This window comes from Conger conger, chromosome 2, assembly GCF_963514075.1.
Source record: "Conger conger chromosome 2, fConCon1.1, whole genome shotgun sequence".
NCBI lineage: Eukaryota > Metazoa > Chordata > Actinopteri > Anguilliformes > Congridae > Conger > Conger conger.
In genome coordinates this window covers 45,944,392-45,966,539 of record NC_083761.1, presented here as the reverse complement: position 1 = coordinate 45,966,539, position 22,148 = coordinate 45,944,392, and the positions used below count along the sequence as shown (strand labels likewise).

General features: G+C 43.0%; 1 protein-coding gene across 2 annotated transcripts in view; it reads right to left on the bottom strand.

The window, feature by feature from the left end:
• The window catches only part of znf385c (zinc finger protein 385C), a 129,066-nt gene that overhangs the window by 18,718 nt on the left and 88,200 nt on the right, over positions 1-22,148 (bottom strand). For both annotated transcript variants that reach the window (XM_061231326.1, XM_061231325.1), the window contains exons 3-4: positions 12,878-12,988; positions 5,339-5,546 (exon numbers count right to left, since the gene is read on the bottom strand). In XM_061231326.1, coding sequence (XP_061087310.1) covers positions 5,339-5,546; positions 12,878-12,988 — 319 coding nt within the window. The remainder of the gene's footprint in view (positions 1-5,338; positions 5,547-12,877; positions 12,989-22,148) is intronic.

The following is a 22,148-nucleotide window of genomic DNA, read 5'->3' as shown; positions in this document are numbered from 1 at the left end:
AGCAGCTGTATCAAGCCACTGTCGGTACTATACACAGTATGTATAGTATGTTTAATCAGATATTTTAAGCAAACTGCTGCACCATTCAGATCATCATTCCATTTTAAGTTCAACTGCTGATGGGGAAAGACTAATTTGTGAACATTTTTCTCCAGATCTTCAGTGATCTTCTCAAGTGTGCAGCAGACACATTACCCATAGCCTGGAGCTGAAAGCCTGCAGCTGTGTTCACCAAAACATAATAGCTATTCAATGCCATACTGTAAAAGCGGGCTATGTATGCTAGAGGGATAGCCATTTATTGTAGGGAGGTACATTAGTGATACTGTCCCTTTGCAGTCTCTTTTTGAATGCACAATACCCATATGTACATATTTTCACACGGATTAAAACAAAAGACAACATGGGTAGAAATAACTTTGCTAGCTACCAAAGTTGTAAATATAGCTAAAAATGTTTTTTTTATGGATATTATATAATAAAGCCAGCACATTAGTATACAGTGGGCTTCAGAATTATTGGCACCCTTAATAAAAATAGAGGGAAAAAAGGCCGCATATAATAACAATATAATAACAACATGGATAATGATCTATATTTTATGTTCAAACATACGGGAAAATGATATGCTTTTATTTCAATACATTTGCTCTTACGATTCAATGTATTTTATTTAGTGATCTAATTCTCCAATGAGCCAGTGTTTTCCCAAGGTCTTTATTATGACAGCAAGTATCATAAAGCTCTGCGCTGAAATCAAGCGCACATTCTCTTTTTCAGGCACTACAGTAATGAGCAACGTGAAGTTTTCAAGTATTTGATTCTCTAATGCACCTACTCAAATCACCTCATTGGTTGATTTTGGGAATCTGTCGCAAGACCATGCATTGACAATTGGGCCAGAGGGCCAGTTGTACTTCTTCAACATAGAAAATACTAGATTTCAGTTGAAGGCTGCATAATGGTGTGTATAAAAATGTAATGCAGCCATTGGAGAAGATCAATTTCTGTTTTCTTGCAACACAACCATTTTGGTTATGTGATCATGGCTTAAACCATTACTATTCCCTGTGAAAAAAACCCTTTGCAACACATTTACACAGATTACCATTTATTAACCGTGAGTGGTATAATGCTTTCTCCGTAATGAGTTAATATGGATTACTTTCCAATATTTCTCCTGAATTTGCAATGCTGTCCCGGTGCTGCGATGCCTTCCAACCAGCTCATGTAGGTGCACACTAGAAAGTGCATTCTTTGAAATGTATGTTGTCAGCTGTCACTTCCTTTTACACCAGCTGACCTGCTGCAGTAACGGCACTGGAGGTATAGAGTAACGCAGGCTTCACAGGCAGATCGCAGGCACCTAACTGGCCAGAGGGGGGCGCCACTGCCACAATGCTGATTTCCGCAATGCACACGCACACGCGTGGGATACACAGCTCGGCAGGCTAAGTAACGTTCTGAAGCACAGAGAGGAAACGGCAGTCTCTGATCCTGAAATGCTCCATGGGAAACATAGGCCGCCACACCATCTGGAGGGGGGAGAAGGGACGGCCATTGACGAGTAGTGGTGACATCCTTTTGCTCACCAGTAAAAACTCACTCCCCCATCATCCATCTCTCCTCCCCGCATGCTCACAGACAGGAACCATCTTTCCGTTCGCTGTGTTTTTTTTCTTTTCCAATTAATTTGTCGCGGATTGGATCCATCCGCCTCCAGAGAGCGAGATCGATCCCTCCTGTTGCGTGGCCGTCGCCCGGGCGGGGAGAACGTGGAGTGGCAGAGTGAAGGATCGCTCCTGTCACCGCTGTGGGGACCGGCTCCTCCTGCCCATATTGCTCACAGCCAGCTAATGATGCAAAGGGGAATCCCAGCAAGCATATGTTTTTTTCTACCTCCTCATCATTCCTTCTCATTGTCCAGCAGAGTAGGTCCTGCCCAAAAAAACGGCATCATGTTGTATGACATATGCTAAAAGACATATTAAAATCCTAGTCCTAAACTCGATCCATACTTTTATGCGTATACGCTTAGTAGTTAAGTTTTTATCCAAATGTTGAGCAAATGTCTGAAAAGTCATCAAAAAAATGTTAATTGTTTCCATCAATAACTGTTACGTGAATGTTCTGAAGAGGGCACGACAAGATTAACTAATCAAAAGACCGCCAGCTGGGGCCAGCCAGAGATCTTTCATGGGGTTTCTGGAGCGGAAGCATGTGACTCAGGTCCCCGTCATGTCATTTATTTAAAAAATCTGTTTCCGTCATCTGTTATCGCATCTTCTCTTTATCGATATGCCAACATTTCCACCTCCTCCAAGCGTATAAACTTTTTTTTACGATACTTCGTCCTTTTTTTTTCAGCCATTTCCACATCCAGTAGGCTTACTTATGCGCAAATTCAAAATTTCCATAAAAAAGTTGGAAACCCCGCTATACGCATATTCACATCCAGTCAATTAACCAGGGGCTCGTTTCACAAAAGACTTGCAGAGATTGTCACTCACAGATTGCAATGTCTTATCAAAACTTGTTTCAGGAGAATGCATCCCTTTGCTGGATGCATTAAATCTATGTCTGCAAATAAATCTATGTTTACCAAAGACCTCCTGCAGAACCAATTTTTTCCTTGCAAATATGGCGTTTCTTGAACGATATAGATTTCCATGGCATTAAACATTATGTTTATGAAACCTTCTTGACAGAAATCTTCAGTCACAGGAGTATTACCTGATCTCGTTTCAATTGCTCCCTTACAAAAAGTAGGATACATAAACAGCTTTTTTTCAAGTATATGCTGCTAATGCGGAAGTTTATTTTATAAGTAGGGCTATACATTCAATGTCTAAGTACTGATTGCCTACACGAATGCTCCAAAAAGAGCAGAAGAAATCTATTGCATCTTGCAGATCTCAGCACACATGTCGCAAATTTCGTGAAACGAGGCCCCAGAAAAATATCTTCATAGTTGCACCATGAGCAACTTTTTATATATATATATATATATATACACATACAGTACTGTGCAAAAGTTTTAGGCAGGTGTGAAAAAATGCTTTGAAGTAAGAATGCTTTCAAAAAAAGAAATGTTAATAATTTATTTTTATCAATAAACAAAATGCAAAGTGAACAGAAGAAATCTAAATCAAATCAATATTTGGTGTGACCACCCTTTGCCTTCAAACCAGCATCAATTCTTCTAGATACACTTGCACAAATTTTGTATAGGTAATGATCATCAATTTAATATGTACGTTGAAACACAATCATTAACTGAAACAGCTGTGTAGGAGGGTTAAAACTGGGCGAGGAACAGCCAAACTCTGCTTCCAAGGTGAGGTTGCTGAAGACAGTTTAATGTCAGAAGTCATACACCATGGCAAGACTGAGCACAGCAACAAGACCCAAAGTAGTTATACTGCATCAGCAAGGTCTCTATCAGGCAGAAATTTCAATGCAGACAGGGGTTTCCAGATGTGCTATCCAAGCTCTGTTGAAGAAGCACAAAGAAACGGGCAACGCTGAGGACCGTATACGCAGTGGTCAGCCAAGGAAACTGTGCAGCAGATGAAAGACACATCATGCTTACTTCCCTTCGCAATCGGAATATGTCCAGCAATGCCATCAGCTCAGAATTTGCAGAAACCAGTGGGACCCAGGTACACCCGTCTACTGTGGGGAGAAGTCTGGTCAGAAGTGGTCTTCATGGAAGAATTGTGGCCAAAAAGCCATAGCTCCAATGTGGAAACAAGGCCAAGCGACTCAATTATGCATGAAAACACAGGAACTGGGGTGCAAAAACATGGCAGCAGGTTCTCTGGACTGATGAGTCAAAATGTGAAACATTTGGCTGTAGCAGAAGGCAGTTTTTTTGCCAAAGGGCTGGAGTGCGGTACAAGAAGTATCTGCAGGCAAGTTTGCAAGTTTGGGGCTGCATTTCTGCAAAAGGAGTTGGGATTTGGTCAGAATTAATGGTCTCCTCAATGCTGAGAAGAACAGGCAGATACTTATCAATCATGCAATACCATCAGGGAGGCATCTGATTGGCGCCAAATGTATCCTGCAGCAGGACAACGACCCCAAACATACAGCCAATGTCATTAAGAACTATCTTCAGCGTAAAGAAGAACAAGGAGTCCTGGGAGTGATGGTATGGCCCCCACAAAGCCCTGATCTCAACATCATCGAGTCTGTTTGGGATTACATAAAGAGACAGAAGCATTTGAGGCTGCCTAAATCCACAGAAGAACTGTTTCTAGTTCTCCAAGATGTTTATAACATATCCAAGTTCCTTCAAAAACTGTGTGCAAGTATACCTAGAAGAATTGATGCTGTTTTGAAGGCAAAGGGTGGTCACACCAAATATTGATTTGATTGAGATTTTTCTTCTGTTCATTCACTTCTTCTGTTCATGCATTTTGTTAATTGATAAAAATAAACTATTAACATTTCTATTTTTGAAGGAATTCTTATTTTACAGCATTTTTCACACCTGCCTAAAACATATATATAAATATATAATATCTCTTAATTGTGCTTTTATGTGTCCTGCTGGAGTGCCCCAGGGAGCCTGCTTCATGTCAGATCAGAGGAAGGAGGGACTGCGAGCGGAGAGAAAGGAATAACCTGCCGGTCGGACGATCGATGCGCTACGTCGGCCTGTTTATTAACGCGGCCACGCAGGGTGCCGCTTGCCGCTGGGCTCCCTCTCTACCGCCGGCTTGGCCGACGCCGATCAATCAGCGGCCAGGCCCGACGGCGACGGGGAGCTGGCAGCCAGAGACCCGAGGCAGCGAGGACTGGATGTTTGGGATCCTGTTCATTTCAGATTGCCAGGAGTGCACGATACGATCGCTCGCCATTTGTCTTAGGGACGCGCCACCGGGTGCAGACGCTGGGGGGAGGGGGGGGGGGGGGGTTGGTGGATACAATGACATAGGGCAGAGGAAAAAGCGAGAGAGAGGCGATAGCACCAGAGAGAGAAATAAGGAAAGAGGAGAAGAGCAATCCTAGGGAATGAAGGATGGTGACGGAGATGAACAAATGGAACGTTGCTGTTTGCGTGGCTGTGTGCTTGCATTTGAGGCCTGCAGCCGACCAGGGTTGAAATAGAATTTGTCTTGGATTGAAATACTTTTCTTGGTGCTACTGATCTTGCCTGGTGCATTTGAGCCTGCAAGGAGGAGCAGACGGGCGGGGTTTACACTCTTGGAGTCATGTAATTTGTTCCAATACACCAAGAGAGCTTAGTGAAGTGCAGAAAAGTACTTGAATCAAAAATAAATACTACTTTGACGCAGCCTGTGGATGCCTGTGGCTTGGTTGTGTTACTCACTTGTTTCCTCCGTCGCGCTGCTGTCCACCAGAGCGGGAAGGGCCTCCGTCACCACCGCCGCCTTCTCTCTCTCTCTCTCCCTCTCCCGCTCCCTGTCCCTCCCCACCATGCCTGCCACGCCCTGACACCGCTGCTTGTTCTTCTGCGCCTCCATGGCTTTCAGCTTGCGGGCATGTTTGTGGCCCTTGTAGTGAGCCTCAGCCTGGTTCTGGGAAAAGAGAGACAAAAATGATACGTTACGCACAGCTACTGAGCAAAACGCGTACTGACCAAAAGACACGTACACACACAATAACCAATACAAAAACAAACAAACATGGTTTGGTTTAAATGTCAGCATCCCTGATGTAAAATCCAGCTTGAAAACTGAGCTGGTCAAGCTGCTCATGAGCTGGTCAACCAGCAAGGCCAAGCTGATAGTTTGTCTGAGCTGGTAGCTGGCTATTTCAAAACATAGCTTGAGCTAGTCAAACCATGTCCAGCTGGGAGCTGGTCTGAACTGGTCAAACAGCTATCAGCTGTTACAAAACTTCTAGCTTGAGCTGTTTTTGTCAGCAGAGATTGCACTGTAGTACCAGGGCAATACCTGGAGCTCTCCACTCAACATTCAACTGTACAATCCCAGAAGAATGCCTCCTCATGACTCCAAATCAAAAACAGGTGTAACCTGAAAACACCCCTTCCAGCACTTTGTCACTGCCATCCATATATCTGAAGAGAAGACAGAAGAAAACAAAGTGTTCAGCCCATCCCTGGCAACTGGATGATGGAAATGATCGCCTTTGTTTTCTTCCAGACTAAAATGTTCATTCTTCATTCTGCTTCAGTTGTTATTGTCCCCATCTCTTTGCTGCTCGGTTCTTATAAAATGTTTTCCCTGAGCTTTCTGTGTTCTAAGTGACCAAAACATTGATTGTGGGGCCTCTTATGCACATGGAATGAGTTCACATTGAATGAGTGCCCATAGCCATGGGAATATGGCATCATTTATTTCCCTAGCAAGCCAGGCCATGGTGAGAGCATTCGATTGTGCATTTGGGTGGAAGAATCAGGCAGCCATTTTGTGCCAAGAGCAGGTTGGTGTGCCCTGAAGCAGGTGCCCAGGCACTGCGGCAGGGGCTCTGGGCTCCCTCGATGCGACCTGGGCACAACGGGTGGGCACAACCGCACACACACACACACAGAAGAGAAAACACGGGCAAGCACCAAAACATAACCTCCGCCGACCCCATGGAAGATTGTGAACCTCTCCCCCATTCCGAGCAACACTGACATTCCACCTGTTCTCGCCAGCGCAAAGGGCACAAGAGGGAATGTTTTTTTTGGCATGGGAAAATAAAAGTCACCAAAAAAAGAAATTAATCACACAGTGGTGTTAGAGCAATAGATGCAGTAAGCCTTGCATTGTTGTGCTAATTCGCTATTGTGCAAAATATGAAAGCAAAGGGCAGATAAATAAAGTAGGATGACTTTGTTCTGGCTGATATGCAGTTCCAGAAAATATAAAGGACCAGAAAATACTAATTTCTGAATTGATAAAACAAACAAAAAAATCTGAAAATTAAATGTTTTTCTGTGTGGAATTTACATAAGGAGGGAAGGCCTCATTTGACAAACACGTACGCGAACAATAGAGGCTGTCTGTGCTGACAGGGAAAGTCGCAGGATGGGACGACTTGAAGCTTAATTAAATGTGTGTGATGTATAAAAACAGGGTGTGCATGTTTGTTATCTCTAACTACCTTGTAGAAAATTGGGAACACAAGGACAATATCCAGAAACACACACACGTTCCTCATCAAGATGGCCGTCCCCATTCAGATATCTGAAGGTGTCAAAATTTTCACGACCCCGTTCAGTCTTGAAGGCAAGGCATCAAAACTAGCAATGGTAAACAATTATTAAATTAAAAAATCTCATTATAAACGACTAAAACCCTTTTGGAGAGCTTGTGCATAAAAGCTTTTATAGGCGTTACTCAGGCTGGTAATTGCTAGCAAGTGCTGAAATGTTAACAGCGCTGCTCTCTTCTCTGCAGTGAAGGACAGGCTCCGCATTGGCAGGCTGTGGGAGACTGCCGCTCGTCGCAGATAAGAGCTCGTTTAAAAAAAAAAAAGAGAGAAACCCACAAAGGATCCACAGAAAGTCTGGGTCTGCCTGAGTACCGCCCAGCTGAGTGCCAGGAATGTGCGGACACAGATACCCTGTCGCACTTGAAGTATTTACCGCCGCCTCTGTACGTATTTTCCTGGACCGCTCTGCGAACGGGGAAAATACTAAAGGCACCATTTTATTGCATCTATTCATTTAGCCTTGCCCCGGTTCCAAGCTGTGAAGTTGACAAAATGGAGATGATTTAAACGTGGGCTCGAACCGCTCAGACTGCGTATCGGTGTTCGCCGCCGGTAGCGGCGCCAGCCAGACGGGCAGATAATATGTTGCAAAGACGAGGCATAATCAGGCACGCCGATATGTATATTAACTGAAATTGGCGGATAATGCGCGCGGAGCCTATTTTCGCCGGGCACCGCCGGCGGATTACCTGCGCTTTCAGTTCACGGCTATACGGCACGCCTCTCCTGATTATGAGTGTGGCCTTTGTAACATACGTAGCGTTCCTCCGGGAGAGAGACGGCTCGGGCGGCTAGCCGTTGGAGGAGGCGTAGAGAGGAAGCCGTGCCAGCTTCGTGCGCGCTGCTTCCTGCGTGGACCGGCTGTGTGTCTCAGGCCACGACAGCGAGAGGGTGGGGGGGGTGAGTGTGGCGGACCGACCACGCTGAATGCCAGCGAGCAATAACCATTCAGCGGATAGATCGGCCCGCCGCGAGCCGCCCCCTCCTCGTTACTCTACCATCAGTCTAACCTCGCCGCTCGCCGGTGGCACCCCCCCGCAGGGCCTGGCGCACCCCCTGCGTCTGATCCCCCGTCAGGGCTCGGCTGCAAGCACACGGAGAGGGGAAAAGAACACATTAATGATCTCATTCCAGAGCAAAACAAACCCCCGGTGCAGATTACTCAGAGCCCCGTCGTCCTCGAAGTGACACAGAGGTTATACAAGTGCCTGCGTGAGGAAAGAAAAAAAAAGGCAAAAAAGTATGAGGAGGCTTGGCCTCTGATGGCCCTGTGCAGCCCGGATTGAATATTTTCAGGAGCAATACGCTGGACTGCGGTTGGTTTACTAGGATAACATCTGACTGCTATCGAGGCGAATGCTTTCCTGACTCCTGCCTTACAGCGCCCTCCCACACCTTAGCGTAAGTTTAGCCTAAATCCCAGTACGCTGCAGTGACTTCTCTAAAAACAGGAGCTCCTGTGCCGTCTAACTCCAAACAACAAGAGACAACGCCAGAAGACGCCATTTTCCCACGTCTCCCAGCATCTCACGCCTGAACCGCAGAGACAAACAAACGCTCGGATCTCCCTGCGCCTCCACCGTGCACGGAAAAACAATAAGCGACGCCAACGCTGAAAATAAAACCAGAAGAAACCAGACTGCGAAACAAAGGTCCAATTCGGACACAAAGTAGCAGCAAAGATAAGGGGGGGGGGAAAACGACAACATAAAGGCCTGAAATAAAGGTGGCGCTTTGAAAATAATAGTAATAAAACAGAGTTCATGGAATATGGACCACAATAAAGGCAGGGGCACGGAGCAATAAATATCAATCAGACGCTCTGCCCGGGCTGAGCTGAAGGCTGCGGGTGAGCAATTGTGCCGGTGGAAGGCGAGAGCCGGAGGACCTCCATTGTATCCATCTGATTAATTCAGCCAGATAGACTCTCCCAGGGGAGAGTCAATGTTAACAGCATCTACAAAGCTTCTTAATGGCATCTAATCATGTGGAGGTGCGCTGGGAGAACAGGGGTCTCAGGGGAGCTTCTTGATACAGCTTCAGGCGGTTACCCAGCCTCTCGTCGAGCCTTGATTCGTTACCGAGGTTAAAGGTTTTAAGTAGGGCCTGGAGATTTGCGCAGAACTGCACAGGGATATTTTTTGGGAGAGATTTCTTTCAAAAATGTTTAAAAAACAGCCAAAATAAAATAAAAAAATACAAAAACGCTTCAGGGGAGACCGTAGCTTATACAGTAGGGTGGCCAATTTTCAACCCACAGACAAAGTCCCCCATGTGGCCAGTGGTTTGATTTCCTGCCATGCGATGCTCTGTAACCATCTCTGCTATCCACCTGCTCAAATAAAGTCAGAATACATATGAAGGGCCAACTGTTAAACAAAGAAATATATCTAGATTAACCCAGTACCTAGTCTTATATAAATTAAGTGTACTGCTACATACATGAGAAGTAATGCCATTTACCCTGGACCCATCAGTGCAAACATATTTCATCATACATTTTGATGCTCACATATTGAGTCAATTCACCCTCCACACACCTCATCAAAATACCTAATTAAATTGTAAAAATCTTTTTAATTGGCTCTTTTAAACACCGGTCACATTTTAACAACACATTGCTTGGGGGATCGGTTTATGGAGCCATCAGAGTCTTTAGATAACCTAAGATTGTACACAGATAAAAGTAATCCTGCCAATTTTAAAAACTATTACTAACAAGTTCAACAAGTAATACAAATTTCCCATAGTGGATTAAATGACGACACTGACATGGTTCTTGACTGTTATCTAAGAAAAATACAGCAGAATGGATTAGCTGCTTAAAACTAGCTACCAAGTTGGTTAGCACATTCATAAAATTACCGCCAAAAATGAACATTCAGTTTGCAAGTGTTTTACCTACCTAGGTGAACCTGCAAACTCAGAATTAAACTCATACTCAAAATGGCAAATGCAAAGTAGCTAGCTATGCCAGTGCTAAGGCTAGCTAGCTAACACCAGGGATCAAGCTGGCCTGTAGAAGTTAGATAATTAGTTATATGCCACCCCACCCATATCCCCTGATGAAATTTGGCACAAACATTTTTTATACAGGAGGAAATTATACACCGCAAAACAAATAAAAGATATTAGCTTCAATTAAACAGGTTGACCAAGTCTGGATATTACCAACTGAAACATCCATTTGATGGATAGCTTTGGAAAAACACCCAGTGCTACATTAATGACAACTAACATGTTTCACTCACAGCTTCCAAATGGTGACAATTCAGATACAAAGGACAAACTCTTTTTTCTTAGTTAACCTTCCTACCCTTTACAAAAATGACATCAAGTCTCTTTCAAAGCGTCTCATTAAAATTCTCTGAATTTCGTTCCCCCATATAAATGCAAATAAGTAATAAAATCACTCACGGTACAAATAAACCCCAAACAAATTGAATTTGCAATGATGAAATGGAAAAAAGGAATTGAAATCTCGTTTTCTCTAGCAGCGTAATGGAAAATATGAAAGGACCGTGAAACAAAAAGGGGATGAAAGTGAAAAATGCTGATCGTTAGTCAGATCTTTTTAAGTTAAGAGCAGAATGCTTTATTGAGCAAAGCAATAGCAGCGTATTTTGATCTTGTAGCTTGTTTAACAAATGTGCCACCTCATAAATGTGACATGATCTGAAAGAATTTTGAAATAGAACTTAAACTGTAAGGCCTCTTCTTCATTGTGGCGTACTGAACAGGAAAAATGATTTTTCTGACAGAGGAAATAAAGGATTGCCGTGTGCCTTGATTACATAAAAGTGCCTGGAAAAGAGCCGTGGAATGATAACTCATGATAAGCCCATTCCTTTGGAATGAATGTGGAATGGTAACAGAATGTAGTCAGTTTTAGCAAGTCCATTCTACCAATACATTTACAACACAAGTACTTTATAAACTACAGAGCATAAAGTACTACAGGAGGGCTAGCGCCAATCACTGTACCTCTCAGTGATGATAACTAGAAGTCTATGAGTGGCTGGTATGTTGCTGGGAGGAGTGAATGCAAGTAATGTGTTACTTCTAAAAGTGATAAGAATCTGAAGGAATCCAGGCCAACTTAAATGCACTGAATGGAAATTCCCTGTTATAAAAAAGTGCAGTCTGCTAATTAAATAGTGGAGATGTGAGGCCTGGACTCGTGCTGACAGAGCCACCCAAAATAAAAGGTTTTTATAAAATGCCTCTTCAAGAAATGACAAACTGCTATGTCTTACATAAATGTAGAATTATTCAATCATAGCAGAGTAAACACAGCGAAAAATCTAAACAAATGACATAGACCAAAGAAAGTAATTAACTGAGACAGATCATTTGTAAAAAAAAATATTAAAAATGTACTAACATTTCTGATGTGGTGTAAAATATGAGGTGAGTAGGAAATGCGCAAATCGGACTTCAATGGAGCATGAAGTTAATTTTTCACACAGTTCAAGGAGCCTTAAAATGTGTGTATATGAAAATATGTATTGTGAGCATTGAAATAAAATACTTAATGGAGGTTACATTTAATGAATAGCCAGTGCCCTAAGGTGAACAGAATCAAAAGCACTAATGAGATTCACAGAGTGCGTTCAATGAGAGGTTATTTTCCTTGACAGATTTCGCTAACCCCTGAACTGAAAATGGACATTATTCCACAAGCTATGAACTATAAAAGGCAGTATGCACAGCTGCAAAAAACATTGTACAAATAAAATGTTGAAAATTAAAGAACTAAAAAAAGGAAAGGAAGAATTAGTATGAGGTGAAATGGAAAATGTGCTGTTTTTAACCGGCATCAAATAGCTGTACACAGCTCTACGCCCACCCATCAGCTCCACCAAACCTCTTTAAATATAGCAGGAATGAGGAGGCTGGGAAATGGGATTTGTTCGCCTGCGTGGAGAAAGCATCTAAATCTGCAGATGTGTTCGACTTCTCCACTCTGTTTGTGTGCTTTTGTGTTCTGTGTCGTCTTTGAAGATAGCTGTGTGTGCGCTTGTGCATGTTTCACTAAGAAGCGCCTGCACCCAATCCTTTTTTGGTGGGGAAGGAAGGCGGTAGCAGAAATATAAGAAATCAAAAGAGAATGGAAGAAAATAAAGTCCTGCCTGGGCAGACGATTATTTCTGCTTCTTGCTGATAAGTGGACACTCTCCCTCTCTTCTAATCCCTCCCAGCAAGAACAGACTCTGGCATTCACATTTCTCAGATGGGCCCCTGCACGCACACACAAGCACACACATTTTACCCTCCCATAAGTGCAAATACATAAAATACAATCACAGGCAGACCACCCTTTATTGCAGTATCTCAGTAAAAGGCAACTGCGGGATTTTGGGAGGCCCACATTTCCAACGTCTTTAATAGCTAACCTTGCGTTACTCTTTCGAATGCTTTCACAGAGCACCTGCTTTATAATTAGAGACTGAGCTCACCGAATAGCTTTTCATCCATTATTTATGGAATTAATTTTGATTGATTGAGACAGAAAGGCCTGCCATGTTCAGAATCGCAAATAACCTGAAAGAGCACAGACATAAACATGACGATAGTCAAAGTTGAACCACATGGGAAGTCTTCAGAAACAGAGGGAGCAATGGCAAAGAGGAACCACACTCAGGACAGAGACAGAGAGGAGGAAATAGACGGCAGGCACACTGACTGTGGAGTTGAAGCGAAGGTGGCAGATATTGCAGGAGATGATCTGCTTCTTCTTGAGGGGCTGGGGAACGCCGAAGGTGTGGTTGATCACCGCCTTCTGTACTGGATCCATCTGCGCAAAATAGAGACCACCTTCAGCATGCAAAGGAATTTACATTTCCTCTCTAAGGGTGAACACTGTGTACACAGCTTAACCAGTGGAAAATATACTTTTTGAGTTAAAAACTCATGGTACTGGTACTTTGTTTCATTCATTGTGCCATTGATCTTAAATACTGCCCCTGGACCACTGGCAGAATAACATCTCCAAAACAATGACCCACCACCATATTTCACTGACGGAATGAGGTGCTTCTCCTTGTATGGCATTCCATTTTGCCGCCAAATATGTCGATGTGTATGGCCAAAAGTTTCCATTTTGGTCTCATCTGACCAAAGCACTATTTTTCAGTCATTATTGTGCTCAGTAAGGGCTGTCTTCATGCCACCCTTCCAAAGAGTTTGTTTGTACAGAGGTGCCATTTTATGTTGGGTTTTTTTTGCGACTTGGTGACCCCAAGACACAACCGTTTCTCTGTGATCCTTGGCTTACTAATGGCCTCCCTCACCATCATCCTTATCGTCTGTGGGGATAATATGCACTTGCATCCTCTTTCTGGCAAGTTTGTAACCATTCCATATGTTGTAAACCCTTTTATTATTGCCCTTGCAGTGCTAAGTGGTATGTTTAACTATTTATGTACTTGTTTGTACCCATTAACTGACTTGTGATGGTCAATTACCATCTGCGTATTCTGAATTGACAGTTCTTTGGCTTTTCCTATGCTGATGGGTGACAAAGGGATTTTGCATGCCTCATTTCTATACTCTTGTGAAACAGGAAGTGATGGAATCACACAATATAGTTAATTTAGACTGATTAACTAAATTCAAGTAAAACTGTATTGCCAATTTCACTTTCAATTTTTGTACAATTATTGTTAGGGGTGGCAATAATTTTGACACATGTGGGTTTCAGAAAAAACATGAGAAGTAAATGTATTTAAATAAAGCAAGCTAACACCACAGAAGCTGGTCTGATTATAAGGCTACGAATTAAAAAAGAGCTACCAAATATCACTGGACCAGGTGGCTGGTTCAGAGACTCTTGCCATCCAAGCAGAAAGCAGGACCCAATATACTGCTGGCTCTGGAACTGCCAGGTCTGAAAAGACAGGATTGATGTCTGATCGGGAGGCAATGCTGACTGCGTCAACAAGATAGGAGGATGAAGAACAAAATATATTGGTGAGGATTTCTTAATTTAAAGAAAAAACAAATGTCTAGTTATAATAAAATGCTGTTGTTGGTTAACAAGCTAAGGTTCTTGTTTATTCCACAATTTATTTAAGCAGTTGTTTTGGTTCTCAAGTGAGATTAAACATATTTAAACCACTAGGACAGACTGTCCTAAAAGCAGAACTCAGAAGCTGCTTCCGTGGCTGCAGACTATTGAGTTCCATCTGCTATTCCTGGAGAAATGTCCTGGCTTTCATAGTCTGTAATTAGGTCTTAATGTGAAATTCAGAGTAAAAACACATGCCCCCTATTTCCTGATATCAGTGCATGGGTCATTAGGGAGGAACATGATTCAGTGGGGGAACAAAATTCGACACACCTGCTTACAGTACCACTGTGCTCACCTTTGAAATATACTTTGAACACGACAAAAACAGTGGTTGATGGTGAGACAAAATTGTGGAAAGGGAAAGCAGAAACCAAATATCAAGTCCCTGAACAGTCCAAAGTATGCTACAGCCTGCTGAAAGAAAATGGCTAAAGCTAGGTTTTGAAACAGCTAGTACCTGGTTGACTAGTTCAGACCAGCTACCAGCACTACATGGTTTCCCTGGTTGACCAGTTCATTCAGACAAGCTCCCAACTTGACATGGTTTGACCAGCTAAAGCTATGTTTCGAAACAGCTGGTAACTCATACCCAGCAATATTCAAGCTGGTCAAGTTGGCATAGCTCAATTTAACAGCAGGGCAGTGACATGGTGAATTCATAGAAGAGATACGCAGAAGGAATCTGACCCGCTATGAGCCATGTAGCGTGAGGTAGCCTGACGCACACACAGCTGCCCTCCTGCTTCAGATTGCAGGATCATCAGGCCCTGCCATTCCTCATTAAACCACCACACAAGAAAGCCTTTAATAAGAGCAGACCTCTCACTTCACACAGTTTTAAAGATTTCAGATCACGCCCCCCTGCCTTCACCTGCAATGAAGAACGATTTGTCACTATCGGGTGACTGAGAGAACAGCACTGGGGCCATGGAGACACATAACTTGGGGGTGCAATGTGATATGATATGAACAATATGATTACTGAGATAAGCTAAAAAATAATAATAATAAAAAATACTGTACTTTATTACTGTTTCAACAGAACCAACCAAAATCAAACTCACTTTCAAATAAATTGAATAAAAAATAGATTTAACAAAAATGCTCCATAATCATTGGCACCCCCAGTTTATTACTTGGTGCATCCACCTCTATCAAGGAAAACAGTATTCAGTCTTTTCCCATAATGCTTGACAAGGTTAAGGGACACATTTGAAGGTATTTTGGACCATTCCTCGGTGCAGATCCTTGTAAGATCCTTCACATTCTCGGTTCATGTTCAGCCCACAGGTTTTCCATTGGATATAGGTCCGGTGCCTGAGATGGCCACAGCAGAACATATATTTTGTTGTCACAGAACCATTTCTGTGTGGATTTTGAAGTATCCTTTGGGTCATTGTCTTCCTGGAAAGTGCACCTACAGCCACATCTCCACCTTATGGTAGAGGCAACTAGATTGTCAGCCAAATTTGTAGGATACTTGGTGGAATCCATTATACCATTACACAGGGGTGCCAATGTTATGGAACCTGGATTTTGGTTAAATTACTTAGCATAAAGGGCTCGTATGAGTATACCATGTTGCTTCTAATTTCAGAAAACATCTTCATTTAGGACAGTTTTCAGAATTTAGAAGCGTTTGTTGAATCCAATGTGACATCTGTCCAGAACTCTGCAGGCTCTTAGTAAACTGTAACCTGGCTATTCTGTTTTTATATCTAACTACACTACACTAACTATTTTTCAGTGTAGGCTCTGTAGTTCTATTTGTGAAGTTTTCTGCAAATATGACTCACTGGCACATCCACGCCTGGCTCCTGAATACTGTTTCTGAATTGTCAGACAGGTATTTTGGGGTTTTCTTCATTATGGTGAGAATTCTTCTGTCATCAACTGTAGAAGCCTTCAGTAGCCTGCCAGGCCCTTTGCAATTACTGAGCTGAACAGTGCTCTCTTTCTTTTTAATGATGTTCCAAACAGTTGATTTTGGTGGGCCTAATGTTTGGCCTTTTTTTTTCTTATTTCTCAGCCTCATAATGGCTTCCTTGACTTTCATTTGCATAACTCTGGTCCTCATGTTGAAAAACAACAATAAAAGACTGCAAAATTACTCAGAAGCCTAAAATCAAGAATAGATCATAAAAACTATTGTATACCCACACTAGGGAAGCAACTAAAACCCACCTAATCAGAAACACCCATGAAGCTATTTGCCATTATGGTGCCCCGAAATGGGGGGGACTCTCTATAAAAATTGCTGTAATTTCTACATGGTGAAGCCAAAATGTATATATAAAAAATAAAAATAAAAAGCGGGGAGCAGACAGTGAGAAAAATGGTGATACTGGATTTTTTGGATAAATAATTGTCATGTCGTGGTGCATACGGTGGCCTTCAGATATACAATTATCTACATACAGTATAGTACATAAACATACCTGTAACATACACAATAAAAACAAGCAATTCAATAATACATGCAGAAACAAATGTTTCAAATGTCAAATAGCTTTCTTTGACACACTATGAAGCATTATATGCCACATGTTGCCATACAGTGGGCTCCAGAATTATTGGCACCCTAAATAAAAAAAAAAAGCCTGGATATAATAAACAACATGGATAATGAACTATATTTTATGTTTAAACATACAGGGAAACTAAACACTTTTATCTCAATACATTTACTCTCATGTTTCAATGTTTTTCATTGAGCAATCTCATTTTTTCCTGAAAGCACAGGTGCCGAAATTATTTGCACCGCTAACAATTATTTTGAAATAAAATCAAACAAAGTGAAATTGGCAATACAATTTTACTTTAATTTAGTTAATCTTGGTCTAAAGGAAGTATATTGTGTCATTCCATCACTTCCTGTTTCATTAGAGTATAAAAATGAGGTGAGAAGCATGCAAAATCATCAGCATGGGAAAAGCCAAAGAACTGTCAATTCAGAAAACATAGATGGTAATTGACCATCACAAGTTGGGTAATGAAGGTACATAAAAATACATAAACGGTTAAACATACCACTTTGCACTGTAAGGACAATAATAAAAATTGGCAACACATACGGAATGGTTCCCAACTTGCCAGAAAGAGGATGCAACTGCATTATCCCCACCGACGGTAAGGAAGATTGTGAGGGAGGCCATAAGTAATCGAAGGCTTGAAGTTTGGGTTTGATTGTGATTGACTGGTGGGGTACATAAAATGGCACCTCCATACCAGCAAACTCTTTGGAAGGGTGGCACGAATACAGCCCTTACCGAGCACAATAAACAAAAACAAGCATCTTGAGTTTACCAAGCCTCATTGAAATTATGACTGAAAGAGTGTGCTATGATCAGATGAGACCAACATCTGAACATTTTGGCCATACATACCATCGACATGCTAGAATGCATGCAAGTAGAAGCACCTCGTACGTACTGTCAAATATGGTGCCGGGTCATTGATGTTTTGTTGCCACTGGTCCAAGGACACTATTTAAGATCAATGGCACAATAAATTCAGAAAAGGACCAGGAAATCCACCCGTTAGGAAGCTGATTCTTTGTTGTAGTAAGGTATACATCAACATCAACGCAGAAATGGTAAAGAAAAAACAATAATCATGTTCTGCAATGGCCATCTCAGTCTCCAGAACCAAGAAAAACATGTGGTCTGAAGGGAGGAGGGGGGCATCCGAAGGATATCAATGATTCTGAAAAGTTATACATGGAGGAATGTTCAAATATCCCTCCAAATGTGTTCTCTAACCTCATCACAAATTATTGCCTCTAGTGGCTGTCATCTTTTAGGGGTGTCTGCAGGTATGAAACCAGGGGTACTAATAAATGTGGAACCTGTTTTTTGGGGAAAAGTTTTTTTATTAAAAAAATTGATACTTTACACATGTTGAAAAATAAAGCTTATGTCAATAGCTGTATTATTATACAGCACTTTTTGTGAGGATTAACAAGGGTGCAGATAATTCTGGAGTCCACTGTATAAGTTTACTGTGACTGGGGATGATAAGGATCATTAAACAACATCATGACAGTTGATCTCATTTATGTGGTCATCGGCAGCCTGGCAAACCTCCAGTACCTATTCATTATTTCTGCTCTGATAGCGCCGACCATGGGGAGTAGGGGGGCGGGAGGGTGGACTTCTTTGAATCTTGGCATTCCAGCAAGGCTCATGTCCCCGAGTAACTGGATCTACTTTCCTTTTTTCTGCAGTGGGACCCGGGGACCAGGAAACAATGTGGAGAAGCAGTCGTAAAAATCCACTGGCCATTTGCCCCAGCACATGTGTTTCGTTCCGTCTCATGGAGACCAACGCTCAGTGCCTCATTCCTCTCACGGGTGACAGAAAATCCAGACACAACCTCCAATGTGTGGTTAATCAACTCCCCAGAAGCCAAAGCGCCCTTCTTCTCATATTTCACAGTGGCAGGCCCAAGCTCTAATGTAGCAATGAAGACTGCAGGTGTCCCCAACTCTGGTGATTTCCTCAAGTCGAATTTGGTTCCTGAACTCTTTCATGTCAGTCAGGCTCCTTCCCTGGATGATACGGGGGAAAAACCTTGATGGGATCAGCTCTTCCGATGGTCCCTTTCATCGCCATGCTCTTTAACTTATCCCAAGCCCCTACCGCCACCGCTACCATTCCTTTGGGGTGTAACACTGCCCCTGTTTGTTTTGGGCAGCAGGACAAAAGGGAATTGCACCACAACAAAGCCCAGGGGAGGACGGGGACCCACCTTCATCTCTGAGGCTTGGCCATGACAACCAAATCTTTCAATAATACCCTCTGGCTGCTTTTCTTTTTTTTGGGAGGGGTGGGTATAGGGGAGAGACTGCACACAATTGTTTGTTTTAGTTCAAAGAATGCAGCCTTTGTTGGGCCGCAGCCATCCTAAACCGGCAGTATAAATGTGCCCATTGTCCCACACGGAGGAGTTATCTGGTGGTGGGCCGCTCCATCGGTGCGGTGTAGGGTGATGATAGAGTTTCAAGGGGAGGTGGTGGGTGCAGGAGTGGGGAGGAGAGAGAAGGAGATGGTGGTGGTGGAGGTGGGGGGGGGGGGGGGTTTGGACACGGTGGAAGCTATTTAGTTACAGAGACAGGTGCATTCATCTTCCCCGCACACGCCGGGAACAAGGCGACCATTATCAGACCTGTGCAACCAGAGCTTGGGGAGGGTGGGGGTGGGGAGCGGGATGATTAATGCCGCGGCCGTGTGTCCCCTGGTCCACTCTCCGCTCGCCACGCGGGACTCACCCAGGCCCCGCGCTGGTCACCAGCAGCCAGGGGAGACAGAGAGGGATGTGCAGGGATGGGGGGCTGGAGAGCAGGCTCTCCTGTGGTGGTGGAAAACGGCAGGGAAGAAGCGGGGGCCAGGTTTTTAATTACAGGCACAGTTCATTTACCGGGCTTGTTGCGCCTTGACCCTACCGCCGTACTTCTGGGCCACAATTAATGTGAGTAAATCACTTAGAGGGTTCCCTGCAGTCTCTCCCTGCACCTTTGTCTGTCAAAGAGTGGGTCTGACTACAACATGGTCTGACATAACCAGACAGAAAGGGGAGGCTGAGACATTTTCCAAAGTCCCCACATTTTCCAGCCTCCTGTACTGTATGACCTCATGCTATTCTTGAAAATTAGAGGTTCACAAACTGAGAAAGGAAAGATAATTCTAAATTAACCATATCCAGATAAACATACGGCAGTCTAACAGCACTAATAGAAAAACAATTGGATGCACACTTGAATGCACACATATATAGGGTCAATAATGGGAATTAGTCATTCAGATGACCACTGCACAGAAGGCTCACACACATTTGCTGTTTCACAGTCACAGAAGATACAGGACTCCACACTTCTAGATTCATTCTCTTGCTATTTCAGGATATAGGTTTCCAAAAGGTACTGTTGAGGGTTCCTAAGGACATTATTTGATTGGCTAAGTACACACAGTTTTCAGCTTTCAAAGGGGCTTAAATAAAACTAGATGAATGTCCTCTTGCAGAACCCCTGAAAATCCCAGCTAAACGGTTCAGTAACGTGAATCAACTTCATGACCCACTTCCTCTCATCTTTTTCCATCCCTTTTAAAACTGTGTGAGGTCCCTGCTGGAGGCTGTTCAAGCTGGAACTTGAAGGTTATTTTACAAATTGAATGATGGAGTTCATTTAGGGAAGCAGAATTTGAGACTCTTCCCTATAAGAGACAAAAGGCACATGGAAGTCTACTCAGAAGAAATTACACACATCAATGGTATAATATTCCAGAAACTATTGGAGGTAAAATATTTTCAACTGAGTGGGATATAGGTATCTGAGCATAGGCGTCATTTACACGGGGGACAATATCCCCCCCAATATCCTTATCTGCCCCCCAGAATGTTCTGCCCATATTCAAACTCAGTCAAACCCTTTTCCTTTCTCCCCAAAACTAGGCTACAGAGGTTAAAAAGGCAAACTATTTTCAACAGCTAAGTATGAACACGGCACAAGAATATTATGACTCCAGCATCAAAGCCATTACCAACAAGAAGATTACAGTCAATTATATACTACCAATTCAACAAAAATATCAGCTTCATATTTACTCACAGAAAAAAAACATAGCAGCCTCCGAACATGACAAATAGTGCAGAGAATGTATTCCAAACACTATTAATGAAATTATCTGTGATGCTTTCTTTGAAAGCAGTAGCCAATTTTCTAATTTTTTTGATACACAGACTGCTGGGAAACTTCTGTCTTTGGTTGTCCAATGTCCAGTTTTTTTTGTTATAATATGATGATTCAGAATGCTGTCGCTAACTTAGCTGGTTTTGGAGGTGAAATGTGAACGTCTGCTAGTTGGGATTTCTCCAGTCTATATGGTTGGGATCCATAACTACCTAACTATTGAGGACCATAAACCCAACCATAAAGTGTAAGGTGGCGAGCGTGGCGGAGAGCCAGGGGCGACCAATGCTAGAACCCTTCTAGACTAGTAGACAGAGATAGGGGTACACAGCCACGGGAAGACTTCTCCCGGAAAAGAAATTAACAACACAAATCTTATAAAGGGGAAACAGAAATAGCCCAAAAACGGTTATGGGAAACAGAAAACAACCCTTAACAAACAGGGCGAACCAATAGCTCAGGGAATGTGCCAATAGCTGGGCACAAATGGTCACAGGCCGAGAAACAAAAATAAAATACAACCTGGCGAGAAAAAGACCAGGCACGAAAATAAAAACCTCGAGACGCAGCTCGGGACAAAATGCAAACCAAAATACATGTACCGGGGACACCGTCCCTCTACCGTCGACTCACACGAGTCCAAAGAAAAACAAAACCCTTGAGGAAGGCGACAGCACATACACACTCAGCTGAACGCCTTCCTTACCTTTTCTCATAAATTCTTTTTAGCGAATAAACCACCAGCACCGAACCTGACTAGTATTAGTGCAGAGTCTACCAGGTGCTTTTACCGGCTTTGTGTCAAGGGCGTACGGTTGAACACAAAAGCACTGAAAGATAGTACCCACTGGTCTTAAATACTCTCAGGAAGGTAATTCCCCTGGTGCTAACAAGGAACAGGTGGAACCAATGATCCTTGGCCCTCTCGTGGCAACAGCGGGAATAACCTCCCACCATGACATAAAGAGGCCAAAAGGAGTGGTCTATATGGTTGGGATCCATAACTACCTAACTATAGAGGACCATAAATGCAACCAACCAGAAAGAGGCCAAAAGGAGTGAGATATCAATGAAACACAAAAGTGGATCTGAATTTGAAGTTATTGACAATGAAGTTCAAGTGAGGGATTTTTTGGGGGATCTGCTGCTGTGGGTATGAACAATTGTGTTTTACATGCTAACAGCAAGCTCTGACCA